At 41.3% G+C, this 17601-nt stretch overlaps 1 protein-coding gene and 1 non-coding gene across 3 annotated transcripts in view; both read right to left on the reverse strand.

Moving 5' to 3' along the window:
- Window positions 1–427: 427 nt before the first annotated feature.
- Window positions 428–17601, reverse strand: part of SUGP2 (SURP and G-patch domain containing 2) — a 45512-nt gene continuing 28338 nt past the window's right edge. Inside the window, exons 4-11 of one of the 2 annotated variants that reach the window (XM_063914541.1) lie at window positions 14765–14861; window positions 13189–13643; window positions 12789–12900; window positions 12391–12692; window positions 11750–11811; window positions 4803–4939; window positions 3139–3269; window positions 428–1688 (exon numbers count right to left, since the gene is read on the reverse strand). In XM_063914541.1, coding sequence (XP_063770611.1) covers window positions 3143–3269; window positions 4803–4939; window positions 11750–11811; window positions 12391–12692; window positions 12789–12900; window positions 13189–13643; window positions 14765–14861 — 1292 coding nt within the window. In that variant the 3' untranslated portion in view covers window positions 428–1688; window positions 3139–3142. Of the gene's footprint in view, window positions 1689–3138; window positions 3270–4802; window positions 4940–11749; window positions 11812–12390; window positions 12693–12788; window positions 12901–13188; window positions 13644–14764; window positions 14865–17601 lie in introns of both variants that reach the window. The other variant, XM_063914540.1, reaches the window with a different exon arrangement.
- LOC134961532 (U5 spliceosomal RNA) lies at window positions 7983–8097 on the reverse strand. Its single transcript, XR_010187924.1, has one exon. It is a non-coding gene; the product is annotated as a U5 spliceosomal RNA (small nuclear RNA).

Below are 17601 nucleotides of genomic sequence, written 5' to 3' on the forward strand. Positions count from 1 at the left end.
ATATATTATCTAAAGATAGTACACAAAAAAACAACTATTTCAGCGTAAATGTACTGCACATAAGAAAAACCCTCAATTTCACCCGTTTGCTTGTCTTGCATTGTTCGACTGACTCCATATTACTGATCCTTCGCAACATTTTGGGGTATTCTCGAGTTTGTATGTGAAAAGTCCCTGATTAAGTCCAGAGCTATACATAGCATATACACAATGCCACCTATTCAGCGACCAAAAGGCATGAGCTGCTTTACTTCTAGTCTGCTAGAAGTCTGCCTAGTCTGTTTACTTTTATATCCATTGCTTACTTTGACTAATACATACCCATTTAAAGATGTGGATATATTATAAATGTTGTAGGTGACCAATTTTCTGATGCCAAAAAAAAATGATACAGCAAGAAAAACAGATTTAACAGACAAAACGAAGATTTTATTTAAACATTCTTTTATTTAAGAAGCTTTTCCTTTTTTTAATGCAATTTAAACTAAGCAAGATACCCATTAACATATTTTTAACATGCTGCACTCAAAAAAACATTTTTTAACACACAAGTATAAATTACTTACCCAGTATTTCCAGAGACTTGCTTATTGACTATTACAGTTTCCCTCTGTTCAAACAAGATATTAGCTATGCAAAGAATGACTTTCTGCTGCTGACAAGTAAACTTTGATAGCTGCCATTTTTTGACAGTTCACACTGCTAGAGAATTCTGTGCAGGCCATGATGAGTATTGATAATGTAGTGGGAACAGGTAAATATTATACAAGAATATTAGAAAATGTTCTTGCTTGGGGGCCAAGCATGACAATTAAAGTATATGCTACAACATTCCCTTTAAAGTATTGAGATGCAACAGACTTTCCAGTCTTCCACGCATTCAATCAGATGTTACCTTTCTTATGTTTAGCATTTGCTCTGAAGGGATGCAGTTAGCATTAGGGTTAGGTACTAGAGGAGGGGGTTAGCCGTAAGTACCACTTTCCCCACATTGGAGTCTTAGCTCTAGTCGCAACTCCCGCTATCGCAACCCTAGCCGCCACACCAGGCAGGTTAGGGGTAAAATAATTATCCCGTCTCCTGTCTGCATTCTAATTGTCGGGATGCCGGTGTCCACCAGCATCCCGACCGCCGGGATTCTGTATCACACCCCGCTCTGAAGACTTCTATAAAATGTTTTTACACAAAAAATAAAAAAAGGCCTTGGCCTGCAAACATATCACAAGTTTACACAACTTCTGAATGTAAAAAAAACACAAAAAAAAACACACTTTGTGAACAGTAATGCACCTACAACTAAAACAAACAGAACCTGCTTACTAAACACCTGACAGTAACATATTTAAAAGGCTGAACTATATGTCTGATAAAAACCAAAAGTCCTACAACTCTTTAGCAGCTAACAAACTTTTCTTAAAGAAAAAAAAAAAAAAAAAAAAAAAAAAGTGTGTTCAGCTGTCCAAACTAATTATGTGCAACAGAATTGGAAGACACTTTCTTGACTTTAAAAAGTATCTTCCAATACACATGAAAATAACCTCAGACTTTACTGTACAATTACATGGACTGCTTGGATGTTCATGCAGATGCTGTTCATTTCAGTCTGAATACAAAGTTAAGGGGTCACATAATAAGACCCAGAACATATTGAAAAAATGAATCCTGGATTACTGTAGTCTTCTGGGTTCCTGTAAAATTGAAGAGAGACAGACTATGAATACTTTATACCGGCAAGCAGACTCTGCAAATACATAAAGGCCCAACCAAGCCTGCAAGTGCTCTTATGCCATTAAGGGCAAACCCAAACAGCATAATGCAGGCTTACTGCTCACAGAATTTTGGGGGCATAAAACCCACTGGGGAAAAAAAACAAAAAGGGACTGGCACCGAAAATTAATCACATCTGAAATTGCTGTGATTTAGGCCACATCCCTTATGGAAAAAAATTTCAACATCAGGCGTAATGAAAAACAGCTCAAAGGAATGCAAACCACACACAAATTTGGTTTGAAAAGACAAGCATCAAATAAAAGATACTTCGCAACAATGAAATCGTTTCAGGTTTCCATATAAGATACAAATGTTTCAGATGTCATGAAACATTCAGTTTATGAACACTAACAATACAATTCACAGGAGTGTCAAAGAAACAACCTGTTTAAAATCAAAATACCACTGGAGACACTGCAAAGAAGACAGAGCTTAAGTCATCACTAAATAGGAATATTCTAGTTCAGCGTATTATCTGTGACAAAGTAACTATCCGACTTGCCTATAAAAAGTCAAACTGCAACAAACTGATCTGTTATGCCAGAAAACTACATTAAGTGCCATGGAACAAAGCAAATCTTGCTGCAAAATTTGAAAAGGACATAATTTGAGGAAAATAAAACAAACCAGAAAGTGGGCAAATCATTTTATTTTCCAAAACATAAGCAAAACCAACATTTATGTCGGTAGTCAGCGTTTTGCCTTATTGACCTAAACAGGAAATTGTGATGCAAGAGAAGAAACGGCTGAGCGAGATGGAAATTAACTATTAGTAGTAAATAAAAAGAAAAAAAAAAAAAAGAGAAAAAAAGAAAAGAAATCCAGTTGAAAACAAGTAATCACAACCTTTGGCTACACAAAACAGTTGTGGTAAAAGCCCAATGAGAGAATACCGATGTAGAACCAATATTCTAATATTCTGTGCCAAATGTTGCTAGTTTTATTTCCTTACAATACAATGTTGCTCTTTAATATTGCATGTGGCATCACTAAGATAAATAGATGGACAATTGAGTCCATGGTTGAACTAACGCAGAAACAAATCATGTTATCTGCGTCTCCAATCTTCCAGTCTCAATGTTCGATAACTATGAGATGCATTTAGGGCATGAAAATCCACCGCATGATGGAAAGAAACGCACGCTTGTCCTTGGGTCACCACTACTGTAAATAAGTAATGCAAAATGCAAGTGACCATGAAAAATGTCACATTAGATCAAAATATTCAACCACTTTCTTGAAAGAAAAGCACCATCCCAAAATGGTCCTGGATTAGTAGAAAACAAACAAACCCAACATTGTTTAAGTGAACAGGGAAAGACCCAATCCTACAACTTTACAATTAAGATAGATATTACTCATGCTTACCTAATTACTTTGTGATTTTCTTCTTGTAAATATGCATCATTCTTTGCCGAAAAGCATCATAGTTGTCACTTGTGGATTCTGTTGTCTCTCTTACTTTAACACCTAGGCCCTCCCCAGCAGAGACAGAGCCCCTGAGAAAAGTAGTAGAAGCAGGTTATGTAAACACAAATAAAAGCTTGTGCACTTTGAGCTTAGTTATAGGCCCTACACACTGGCCAATTTTCTGAAAGATATGAACGATCTCGTTCATAAATGAATATCTTTCAGTGTGGAGACTCCAGCGATGAACGATGCGCGGCCCCGCGCTCGTTCATCACTGGTCTCCCGTCGGCTGTACATGCAGGCCAATATGGACGATCTCGTCCATATTTGCCTGCACTTCAATGCAGCCGCGTGACGGGGGGAGTGAAGAAACTTCATGTAAGAAACTTCACTCCCCCCGTCACTGCCCCCCCGCCGCCGGGTCGCTCGTCGGCCATATCGGGCACCTTGGCGGCGCATCGGGAAATGTGTAGGGCCCCTTAGTGATTGTTAAGTGAATACTATGGGGGGTATCCAATTAGCCACAATTATGCACAATTATGCTGCAGCTGCAAAGAATGGGTCTTTTTGCTTTTATTTTTTTATCGCCGACAAATCACCCCCACCCAACTACATTGTGAACAAAAACCCTCTTTCTCCCGAAAATACATAGGGTACCAAAAAGTTCCAGAACTATGTATTTTCACTGAACTTATCGGGGGGAGGGGCAGGGTAAGTGGGGGAAGGGGGGAGGAGGGGATTTGGGATTGTGTGCTTGAGGCAGGTGAAACTAATCCCCAAATAAGTACCGGCATCTGGGGATATGCGCCGGCTACAGGAGCTAATAGAATAGCCCCCTCCCTCACGACGTACAAATTAGCCACGTAAATTACTGCACCTAATACCCCTCCCCCCCATATCAGCAAGTGTTTAAATTAATTCCAGCTTTATGAATGCTGTGGGTAGCGTACACAACGGATTTCAGTGCCAGTGTGCCTGGAACTCATTTCACTATCTGCTACCGAAGGCAGATAGCGCTTACTAAATGCTGCGCACCTAAAGGTGCATACACACTTGCCGATCAAATGAACGAAGTCGCTCATTTTCTCCCTTCCTGAGCAATGACGTTCCCTTTCTTAGCAAAAGTGTATGTCGGCGACAACAGATGCCCGCCACTGCGGGTAGTTAACGACCCTTGGTGTCGGCGGTGCATGCATGCTTAATCTGGACTGTCGCCCAGGGGCTGCCTGCATGGCCGCTGCGTTACTTCACTGAGAGATATGATTTGTCATATCGCTCGGTGTGTTCCGCCGACCGCCTGGGGAAACACTAGACGACGTCACTCAGAGTGACGTTGTCTATTGTGTATGCACCAATCCTACAGCTTAACGCAGGCCATTACAGTGTAGGATCGCGTCAGAAGATACCTCGTGTCAGTGGTTTTGCTGCAAACCCCTGTACACCTGGAAAGGTAGAATACATTATGGGAGATTATCTAAAACCACACTGTCTGTCCAGGGATTCAAAATAAATTATGAACTTGAAACAAGGTATCACTATACGAATGCATTCTAAACAGGATGTCCTATAAGTATGCAGTTGACATTACAAACATGGAGATTAAACCTGTCCATGCAACATACACTTTTATGGGATTTTTGATCCCTGATCCACCAGATCCAAGTCCTTGACCTTCTTGCCAGCCCATTTTACTCAGCATTTGAAAACCCACATTCTGCTGCGTTATCTTCTTATTGGCAAACTCTAAGTCCACTGGTTTCTTTAGTAGGAAAGGAAGATAATTATGTCAAAACGTGCATAACAAATTTAGACAGAAATTGTGACTGACATTTCAGTACATTTACCATCTGAAACAGACTTTAAAACCAAAAGAGAACATACTTTCTGCCCAATTAAGTAAGGATGTTGATAAATGTAAGCCTTCACAATAATCCTGTTTGCTCTACAATAACCTGGGTACAACAGCCTTCTAGTTAGGACAGTGTGCAACAGGGAAAGAACTCTGTAATAAATCACTAAACAAACAATATGATTTTTGGAAAGCCACCAAGAAAATATTACCCATAAAAACATTTTACCTATAAGAGGGTATATACTGTACTATTAAGGTGCAAATGTTACCGCATGGTGAGCTCTGGGTTTAATGCCCATAGCTATTCAGTTATTTATTAGTTTCCCTGAGCAGTAAAAGCCTCTGGTATTGTTCAGATACCCATTGATTTCGCATAAAATGTGGAATTTAATAGGTTTCCCCACAAGTTAAACACAGAGGTGTGCAAGTAACAGATTTTTCCTCACCGCTTTTGAGGCTACAAGGAAAAATCCTTCCCCTGGCAACTTAGCTCCCGGGTCCCTGCAGTTAACTGAATCGGGACGCACCAACAGCCAGTTGGATATGCCCTTAATTGGTTTGCTTATTGGCCTATTTAGATTGAAACACTTAAAAGAGCCAAGTGCAACTTAATAAAAATGTTTATATGGTGCACTGTAAGTACTTTTTTTTTTTAGAACACCTGTTAACATGCTATGATACGAGTTGAAAATATACCTCAAATCCCATTTCAATTGCTTTTTTTTCTATTTACTAGTAACTATCATAGATGTAAGCCAGCCTCACACTGCAATTGATAGATCAACGTTATCATTAAAAATAGGATTTTGGTACTTACCAGGTAAATCCTTTTCTTTGAATCCATAGGGGGCACTGGAGTACTCTTGGGATATGGACGGGCGTAGCCGAACAAGGGCACTGAATATTTAAATTTAGGACCCTCCCCCCCCTCCATATCCCCGAGTACCTCAGTGTACGACCTCAGTGTTTTTTACTGAGCGAACAGGAACGATATAGAGAGGTTGACAATGGAGAATACCTATAACATAACGGACAACACAATGTTGACCCATAACCTTACTGTCAACTAAACAGTTGACACCATAACCGATAGAACTTTATAATTTGAACCAATCGGTGAAAATGTGTTACCATAAGCTCCTTTGAGCTTAATATCAATGAAGTAAAACTTGTTACCCTAAGCTCCCTTGAGCTTAACACAACCCAGGTAAAACTGCTCTGGGTGGGCGTCCAGTGCCCCCTATGGATTCAAAGAAAAGGATTTACCTGGTAAGTACCAAAATCCTATTTTCTTTATCATCCACTAGGGGTCACTGGAGTACTCTTGGGACGTACCAAAGCTTCCCTCGTGGGCGGGAGAGCTGTTTGATACTTGTAACAGTAGGCAGCCCAAAGCTAAATGCTGATGGCGCCACCATTTATAACGTGTAAACGTGCACAAACATGGTGCACATGAAGGCTATATAGCCGCGTTTTAGACACTCCACGACCCACTGGGTCTGACATTCCCACAGAACCTGTGGCATGAGCTATTACTGACGTAGGCGATTGTAACTTAGCCTTAAAGTAAACCTGACTTGTAGTCATTATTATTACCCAACTGGATAATGTCTGCTAAGAAACTGGCTAACCCCAGTTGGCAGTATCATAGAGAACAAACAACGTATTTATATCACATACTGTTGACGTTCGGGACATATATAAACGCGTAATGCGTGTACCACATTCAGAATTCTAGAATGTGCTGTCCACACAGGAACCCCTATTGGTATATTGATGTGAAGAATACGAAAGCGTGATTCGTCCGAAGATCTGCTTTGTCATGAGAAAACTCAAATACGGTGGCTTGGAATACAAGGCACCCAAATATGAAAACAAAACCCTTGCCGAAGCCAAGGCTATAAGAAAATTGTTTTCCAAAGTGAGAAACTTAATTCCCATTTGTTGAAAGGGTTCAAAATATGAAAACTGTAAGAAATCTGAACCCAACTTCAAGTCGCCTGGCGCTGTAGGTGGGATAAATAGAGTGTGAACTTTGATGACACCTTGTAGAAAGATGTGTACAGACGCCAATAGAGGCAAACGTCTTTGAAAATAAGTTTACCACACAGATACCTGCACTCTTCGTGCAGATCAACGCAGTTTTCCATCCCACCCCGTTTAACAGAATACGGGTTACTTGAAGGATGATGTTGGAAACTTCTGAGGTTTACAACCTATGTAAGCACACGAAATTTTGTAAAAATGAGCTGCCTTAAACGGCTTACTATTTCGTAACATGGTTAGTATAACCGATACTGTAATGCTCAATTTCTTAAGAGGGCGGTCTGCACCCTCACCCCGTCAACCGCAGCTGCGGTACCTAGATAATAGGTACATAGGTAACTATGGGTAAACTAACGTTCCCTGATGTAACAGGTTGGACGTATTATGAGCGGGCCAAGATCGTGTGCAAGTATTCCTTGAAAATTCGAGAAGCAAACTTCTCCGAAACCCATGAGCTACCACCAGTATGACTGTGACAACTGTCTTATGAGCCGTTTTGACAACAGAGAGAGCAGCGGAAACTGGTGGAGCCAGATACACGATGATGAATGACCACATGAATGTGAGAGACTCCACCGCCACTGCCCTTGTGATCTGTTTTGTACACATACTGAGCTTTTGTAATTGTGGCGAGATGCCATCATGTATACTTGAGGGTAACCCCCTTCTGTGGACTCACCTATGAAACACCTCTGGATTTAATGTCCAGTTTTCAGGATCCAAATTCTGACGGGTGAGATCCTCTGTCTAACAGATGTCCACTCACGTAATGATCTCTTGACATTTTCACATAATGGTGTTCTGAGCCATTGAGGATTTGAGTCACATGCCGCATTGCCATGCGGCTTCTTGGTTCTCACTGGTTGTTGTGTATGCAACTGCCGTTGCCTTGTTTGACTGCTTAAGGCCAGCGTGAGACAGGCATCAAACATTTACCTGAAACTCATGGTTGTTCCTCTCCACAGAAATCTTTAGTAAAAGGCGAAAGATTTATTCGTTCTGAAGAGAAAATAGAGTATATACCTGGTCAGACTGAAAGCGAATCATGTATTGCATTGTAAAATGCACAGAGTTCTAGGACCTTTATCGACAGCAATCTGTCGTGTTTTAGAACCTTTGTCGCTGATTTTAACTACAAATCCTGACCCTCTGCGACTGTCGTCCAGAGTATATGCACCCTTTTCCCTCTGTGGGAAACGCGAGTGAAGGGTGGTGAACTAAATTGAAAACACATCTTTATTCTTAATAGGTGAATACACCAATGTACCGCTAGTGTGCGTGTTTTGCACTAATTACTAGACGTACATTTGTTATTGCTGGTGTAGTAGGTAAAAGTCTTTGATTTACCGTATTTATCATCTTACCTAGGCATTGACATCGTTTAGACGGAATTAGATGCGATTGTTTTCGAACTTGATCTGCTACCGCAGTATACCTTAGTAGCGCAAGTTAGAGGAACTTTGTTGAGACAGAGTTCTTATGTGAGATGAGCTATCATCCCAACATCACTTTGGTAAATACCCAAAGCGATAAGCAACGGTAGATATGAAATGGTTAATGGTTGTGGCGATTTGCAAACGCTAGAACCTGTGATGAACATACCGGACTGGGTAAATACGCATTGTCAAGATCAAATGCAATTATGCAAATTTTGTGGCTCCAATAAGCAAATACTAACCGCAGAAAATCCATTTTCTACTGTAGTAAATGACTTTTGATATTGCGACAGAGCTGTTTGGTCTTGCTAAAACAGAGGTGAATAAATAACTCTGACTCTGTTGGCGTACTACTGCCTGGTTTATAAACCAGCAAAGACTAAATGACAACCTGCCAAACCGTTCGACAGAGGCAGTTTTGTACTTTAAGCTGTAAATAGCTGAGACATGTATGAGTTGAAGTCCTGAAACCTCGCAAATGTAACATGTAAAGACGCGCTTCCACAATTGTAAAAGAGGTCATTAAACCACTGGCTTGCTGACTGTAACGTCCTGTCGTTACAAGGCGTGACTGTTTCTTATAAAGGAATAAAACGCCGTTACAAGTATTGTATGCGCTAATGGCAGAATATCCTAAAGGGATAAAATGGCGTTACACATATATCAAATTTAGGAGCAAACAAGCTCTGGTCTTGTCGCACTTAACTAGCGACAATGAAAATAACCGGCGTTAGCAGAAGCTTTACAGATATACTTTGCAGCTTCTTTTAACAGTGATCGGCATGGTTCCATACATAGATTCTAGTGACCCAAATGTATCTGTGGTTTTTATAATGTTTTCCAAAACCCCGCACTATCTGAATGCTGGACTAATGTACACTTCTCACTTGTAGTTATCGGTGTGAGATTTGACATAGAATCGTGCATTAAATTATAAGACTAGTGAAATAAACACTCTGGTACCCAAAGGAAAATTGTCACTTTGGAAAGACTGTCTTTTGTTAGCGCTGGCGGAGTTATTCTGAGACTCCGATTACCGCTGTTTTAATTTGAATTGCCAATGTTAACATTTTTAGTCTGCACTAGAGCCTTATTTGCTATGTAGACAGACATCATAATAGGCAACAGACAGACACTTGCACGCCTTAATAACATGATTATATGGCATATATCTCTATATATATATTGCTGAACAGCATATTTATTAGGAAACTAAATTGTTCTTTATGTGAAAAGCAGTTCACATGGGCATGAAACCCGAACCAAATTCCTACTAACACCCCTGCGCCTTCTGGTGGCTTAACGATGTAGGGCAGGAATGTTCTAGAATTATCCTGAAGTAAAAATTCCCACTAACACCCCTGCGCCTCCTTGTGGATTAGAGGTGTATGGTCTAGAATTATAACTGGAAAACCAGCAATGATTAAAATGGCCGTCATGCCATGCTTTCACAGAAAATCACAGTACAGTTTACCTGCTGCAGTTTTAATATATATAGGCTTAATAGCCTATTATACAGTTACTATGCTTATATACAGTTATAACCCAGTTGTAGGATACAGTAAAATATATGCATTTAGTCAAATATGAGCACTGCCTGCAGTGTATTTATTTTGCAACCTTAACCAAAAATAACAGAAAACTTGGTTAAACGTGCAATAGGTTATGCCACTGATAACCTATTGCCAGCCAAAGCCTCATATATATATTATATATATATACAAAGTGTTTACACATATAATCAGTTCATACTGATATTATAGACAGTTATGCCAGCAAAAGCTTTATTATATATTATATATATATAAAACGTGCTGTATATCACAGTACACAGTGTACATTGTTTAAAGTGCTGCGCTGCTTGAACCCATGCAGCCTTTGCTGCTGCTATGGGTATTATTCCCCCTCCCCCCCCCCCCCCCCCTGCATCCCCATGTTACCTGCAGCGTACGGGGATCGGGTGCAGGGAGAGCAGGAGAGCCTGTATCTAGCGCCGGGGAGCCGACCGGAAGCTCCTTCTTTCAGCAGTACACAGTCTCCCTGTGTCTGCGGTGTTTCACTGGGAGAGTGGCCGGCGTCCTTGAGTGACGTGCGGCCGCTCTTTAGTACACAGGAGAGTGTCGGCGGCGTGCCGGGCCATCCGAGCAGTGAGAGCGGCCGGCGTCTGAGTGACGTGCGGCCGCTCTGTTTAGATGAGCGCCCGGAGAGTGCGGCATAGCGGTGCCGCCTCAGAGCAGTGAGAGCGCCCGGAGAGTGCGGCATAGCGGTGCCGCATCAGAGCAGTGAGAGCGGCCGGCGTCTGAGTGACGTGCGGCCGCTCTGCTTAGTTCAGCCAAGGAGTCGGCGCTGCGTAGTGGTGGCGGGCCCTCAGAGCAGTGAGAGCGGCCGGCGTCTGAGTGACGTGCGGCCGCTCTGCGCGTATAATGTAAGGAGAACCTTTCTCATTCTAACCACTATCAGGTGGAACTTCATTGCTTCAGCGGGACCCGTCAGCGGCGTGCTCAGCGGCGGCCAGCTCCCTGTACAGTTAACACTCACACAGCAGGGCGGCAGCGTGAGCTGACCGCCCTGACCCCCTCACCATACCTTGTAGTGTCGTACTTCTGTAAGCTCCGTCCAGATTGTGACGGGGCTTCCATCCTGGCTGTGACGGGGCTTCTTACTGTAAGCACCGTCCAGTTTTCAGCTCTCCTCCTGGCTGTGACGGGCTTGTAATCTCCGTCCAGTTGCAGTAGGAGACAGTCTGCCTGTGGCTGTGAGGGTGCTCTTTGTGAGGACCGACACGCCATGCGCTGCCTTGTAGCGCCTGTGGCTGTGAGGGTGCTCTTTGTGAGGACCGACACGCCATTCGCTGCCCATGCAGCGGCACTATCCCGGACCCATGTTTTTCCAGAAACTGGGAAGGGATGTGCTAAGTGTAAAAATAAAAAGTAAAAATTTAAAAATAAAAATCCAAGTGTGGATATACCACAAGCCTTGTTCGTGCTGTGAGCACCGAAAAAACACTGAGGTCGTACACTGAGGTACTCGGGGATATGGAGGGGGGGGAGGGTCCTAAATTTAAATATTCAGTGCCCTTGTTCGGCTACGCCCGTCCATATCCCAAGAGTACTCCAGTGACCCCTAGTGGATGATAAAGAAATATAAGATTACATTCATTTTTGTTATCAGACATCGTGAATGTGGCTTAAAAGCAATGTAAGAATGTCTCTCCACCCACTCCCTTCCCTTTTACCTTTTTTCTGTTGTAGCCACGTCCTCGGGGACGGTCATATTCAATAGGTACTGGATCATGTACTGAAGAACAAAAACACAAAACACTGAGAAAATAACACAAGGTTTTCTCATCCTTGTTTAACAGATTGAGTCTTCGCTCAGCCTTATATGACAGATTATGATCTGGTAGGTATGTTATGAATAGTATTTTATTGCTAAATGAGGTAAAAATAAAAGCTGGCAATCTGATCTTACTTTCAATCTACAGGCTGCAAACTCGTACATGTTCTGCATAATGAACAGACTTAAATTGCTATCTAATACCTTCTTAAAACATAGGAAAAGAACTATCTAGCAGTGTATAAAGTGGAAAAGTGGACCAGCTTCGAGGTAGCATTTGCTGTGGTCAACTTCTTCAGTGGTCCTCTTCTCCACTCTATACACTGCTTAATACAACTCCCCATAATTCTGTATCTGTAGTTATGGAAGAACAAACTAAAAATCAAGTATTTTCCTAGTCACTATTACATACTGATATCCTAAGCAACATCGGTCAGCCCTGAACCAAGTAAGACACCAGTAAAACTAAGGAGAGAAACCCTTAGAATGCAACAATACTGGCTGTAAACTACAAAATGGAATAAAAATAAAAGTTCTTACTTTTTGGCTCGTCCACAAGGCACACCCTTTTGGGCGCAAGCATGCCAACCTTTAGTTTTGCTACTCTCTTACGCGCTATCGGGGGAGGTCGAGCCGACGTGGCCATTTTGTCAAGTGCAGCTGCTCCCTCTGGAGCCACTGCCGCTTCAAACTCTGCCTCCATTTCCACATCTTCCTGCCTTACGTCCTGAAGATCTCCACCCTCCTCATCATCAGAAGTCATCTTCTCTTCTGCTTGCTTGAGCTCCTCCAGTTTGCTCTTATAAAAAATGTAAGCTGGGCTATCTTTGTCACGTAAAAACCTTTGTAATGGGGAAGAGACAGCAATATCTTTAGTCTACTTATTCAGATTTTACATGAAAACCTTCATGCTGAACATTTCCTGAAGAGACACTTACCAAAATTCTGGGTTGTTTATGCTGTTTTCCATACTGAATTGTTCTATTTCTGGACCCATCTGAACAACAAACTGAGCCAGTTTTATAGCAGTATTCTGGGTCTTCTCATCAACTATAAAGCAGCAAAATTACACACAAAAAAAAAGAATAAATAAAAATCTACAAAATCAAGAGGATATATTAGCTAATATATTAATTTTGCTTCAACTTAAAGACATTACAACATGTTTCTATTAAAAAAATTAGATCAAAATGAACATGCTGACAACATGATCCCTACAAGAGATATATATATATATATATATATATATATATATTAGTAAACCTCCAAACAGATTTCAATGTGCTCAAGTCAAGCTCCTAATATAAAAATTAGAAAAAATCCCAGCCAGACACCTACCATCCAAAGACTTGTCTGTAGACGATTCTTTAATATTAGTTAACAGTTTATCAGGCTCAGTTTCAGAAGTAGCAGAACATTTGTCTGGTGTTTTCTCTAATACAACTTCTTTACAAGCAGAGGCCTCGGGTGTCGATTCGTTAGCAGTCTCTTGTTTTACGTCCTGGGTAACCTCCTCTACCTTTACAACAGCTTTTTTGGAGCGCTGTCTTCTAGCTTTGATCAGCTTTTGTTTCCTTGAATATACCACACATTTGAAGAGCCTCTTCTTCAAGGACTGGGCCTTCCTGGCATACAGCATAGCCCTCACAGACTCACAAGCCAGTTCTTCAGGGGATTTCTTCGCTGTTTTTAAATGCGTGTTCTTTATACACATTTGGCCTGTGGTTTCCTGATACTCCTCAAACTTTTGCTGATAATATTTATATTCATTGCTGTTCTTATCAAACAACCACCTGAAATAAATAAACTTATTAATGCAACAAAAATATTCTAAGATAACTTTTCATAAAAATAATCTGTCCATTTAACAGACTGACTGAGGAAGCCGCTGATTGAACACACAGACTGGGAAACGCATATTTTTAGACAGTATCCTACAGACCTAGCTGGTGAGCTGTGTAAGGGAGACCTGCATAACTACTGGGACTATTCACCAAACCTCCGGATAAGGCTCATTGAAAAGGTTTGAAGCACCAGAGCCGGGAGATAAGGAGACCCTTAACCCAGAGAGGATGTGGTAATATATCTCCATTAACATGGCCAAGTTACACAGCAAATGCCTATCAGAGAAGTTTTCCCAAACAAACTGCTGTGAGCTCTTTAGGATTGTTAACTCTTGATGCTTGGCAGAAAAAATCCCTGCGAAATAAAGCAACAACACAGCTGCTAAATATAGTATTAGCTGGATACAGACTTTTGAATACCAACAAACTAATTTGTTACAGGAAACTCTGGCAATCATTTACTATTAGATCAACATCTACCACCTGTTTAGGTAGATACAAAGTATACAATCAAGCATAACTGCAGTGCGCTGTTTAAAGAATCTATTGAGAAAAGTGTGTGTGTGCTAACGTGTGTGTATGTTAATTGTATCTATTACTGTACCATTGGAAAACTAATTGTTTCAGGTTTATGTGGAAACCAGCTGTTTTTATAGAGATACAAATTTTATTTTTTAGAGTAAACCAGTGTTAAAATAAAATAGGAATTTTAATTAGTATGCCAGCGCTCTCTGTATTGTTTTCTTTTAATACTGGAAAAAGTAGGACTCTGGATTTTCCTTAGCAAAATTTGCAACCGCAAATGAGAACGCATTTTTTTTGCAAAAAATGTAAAAGCTTACAATGTGTAGGAGTATTATATTCAATAAGGCTGGACATTTTTTTTCAAACTAGAAAATCTGCCGTATTAAATGAGGACCCCTCCACCTTTTAGTTTATCTTCACACAAGATGATGGCAATGTGGCCTTTAGATACAATTTACCACAGATTAGTGGTTTGCATCTTTGTGCACCATTTTAGTCATTGCCTGATGACTGCTAAAGGAACACATAGCTAAGGGGGAACTCACCAAAATGCAGGCTTTTCTCCTCCTATCTTATCTCCTTTTTTTGCATGCTCCAGAAGCTGGTCAATTGTTGCAATATCCTTTGGGTCAGCTGCTTTTCCTTCTTTAAGAGATAAGTAGAAGTCAAAACTACAAGATAAAAGGGATACTAACTACTTCACCAATAATTGCCTCCAACTGGGTTTCTGGTGCAGAATATTCGAGTAAATGCACAAATATGTAATTATATCCTTAGACCAGAAGTTCTCAAACTGTGCTGTGGCACCCTGGATTGGTGGTCCAGTACCAAATTAAATTATTTTTGGTCCATGTAATAAAATAGGCAAAACCAGTGCTGTCAATCATAAAATGTGAACAAATCAGAAGCAAATCCTGTCATTAACCACACAATTGAACCTAAGGATGACATATACACACAATTTACTATTTTTTTTCTAAATTTCTCAATAAGAAATTTTGACCTAGATGTGCCATGAACATTTTTTTCAAATACTCTAGGGCGCTGTGATTCAAAAAAGTTTGAGAACCTCTGCCTTAGAATGCAGAGGTTAACACCACTTTTTAAATGCCTATTAACCACTTAATTGATGCTTTCCCCAAAAAATACACAGAAATGGTCAGGTTTTTCTTATTACATTTTAAAAGGATTTTTAATATCTTAAAATGCTAAAATATATATATATATATATATATATATATATATATATATATATATATATATATATATATATATATATATATATATATATATATATATATATATATATATATATAAAAATAAGAATTTACTTACCGATAATTCTATTTCTCGTAGTCCGTAGTGGATGCTGGGGACTCCGTCAGGACCATGGGGAATAGCGGGCTCCGCAGGAGACAGGGCACATCTAAAAAAGCTTTTTAGGTCACATGGTGTGTACTGGCTCCTCCCCCTATGACCCTCCTCCAAGCCTCAGTTAGGTACTGTGCCCGGACGAGCGTACACAATAAGGAAGGATCTTGAATCCCGGGTAAGACTCATACCAGCCACACCCATCACACCGTACAACTTGTGATCTGAACCCAGTTAACAGTATGATAACAAAACGAAGTAGCCTCTGAAAAGATGGCTCACAACAATAGTAATAACCCGATTTTTGTAACAATAACTATGTACAAGCATTGCAGACAATCCGCACTTGGGATGGGCGCCCAGCATCCACTACGGACTACGAGAAATAGAATTATCGGTAAGTAAATTCTTATTTTCTCTAACGTCCTAGTGGATGCTGGGGACTCCGTCAGGACCATGGGGATTATACCAAAGCTCCCAAACGGGCGGGAGAGTGCGGATGACTCTGCAGCACCGAATGAGAGAACTCCAGGTCCTCCTTAGCCAGAGTATCAAATTTGTAAATTTTTACAAACGTGTTCTCCCCTGACCACGTAGCTGCTCGGCAAAGTTGTAATGCCGAGACTCCTCGGGCAGCCGCCCAGGATGAGCCCACCTTCCTTGTGGAATGGGCATCTACATATTTCGGCTGTGGCAGGCCTGCCACAGAATGTGCAAGCTGAATTGTACTACAAATCCAGCGTGCAATAGACTGCTTAGAAGCAGGAGCACCCAGCTTGTTGGGTGCATACAATATAAACAGCAAGTCAGACTTTCTGACTCCAGCCGTCCTAACTATATATATATATATATATATTTTTAGGGCCCTGACAACGTCTAGCAACTTGGAGTCCTCCAAGTCCCCAGTAGCCGCAGGCACCACAACAGGTTGTTTCAGGTGAAAACGCTGACACCCCTTTAGGAAGAAACTGGAGACGAGTCCCAGTTCTGCCCTGTTCAAATGGAAAATTTTAATATGGGCTTTTGTAAGACAAAGCCGCCCATTCTGACAATCGCCTGGCCGAGGCCAGGGCTAACACATGGTCACTTCCCATGTGAGATATTGGTCAACAGCATGGTCACTTTCCATGTGAGATATTTCAAATCCACAGATTTGAGCTGTTCAAACCAATATGATTTTAAGAAATCCCAACACTATGTTGAAACCTCACGGTGCCCCTAGAGGCACAAAAAAGCTGTATATGCAATACACCCTTTACAATCTGGACTTCAGGAACTGAAGTCAATTCTTTCTGGAAGAAAATCTACAGGGCCGAAATTTAAATGTTAATGAACCCCAATTTGAGGCCCAAAACACTCCTGTTTTCAGGAAGTGTAGAAATCGACCTAGTTGAATTTCCGTCGTGGAGCCTTCCTGGCCTCACCCACGCAACATATTTTCACCACATGTGGTGATGACGTTGTGCGGTCACCTCCTTCCTGGCTTTGACCAGGGTAGGTATGACCTCTTATGGAATGCCTTTTCCCTTCAGGATCCGGCATTCAACCGCCATGCCGTCAAACGCAGCCGCGGTAAGTCTTGGAATAGACATGGTACTTGCTGAAGCAAGTCCCTTCTTAGCTCCCCAGGCCCTTAGTTCTCTGTGAGCATTTCTTGAAGTTCCGGGTACCAAGTCCCTCTTGGCCAATCCGGAGCCACTAGTATAGTTCATACTCCTCTATGTCTTATAATTCTCAATACCTTGGTTATGAGAAACAGAGGAGGGAACACATACACTGACTGGTACACCCACGGTGTTACCAGAACATCCACAGCTATCGCCTGAAGGTCTCATGACCTGGCGGAATACCTGTCCCGTTTTTTGTTCGGGCGGGACGCCATCATGTCCACCTTTGGTCTTTGCCAACGGTCCACAATCATGTTGAAAAACTTCCCTATGAAGTTTCCACTCTCCCGGGTGGAGGTCATGCCTGCTGAGGAAGTCTGCTTCCCAGTCGTCCACTCCCGGAA

This window comes from Pseudophryne corroboree, chromosome 1, assembly GCF_028390025.1.
Source record: "Pseudophryne corroboree isolate aPseCor3 chromosome 1, aPseCor3.hap2, whole genome shotgun sequence".
Classification (NCBI taxonomy): Eukaryota; Metazoa; Chordata; class Amphibia; order Anura; family Myobatrachidae; genus Pseudophryne; species Pseudophryne corroboree.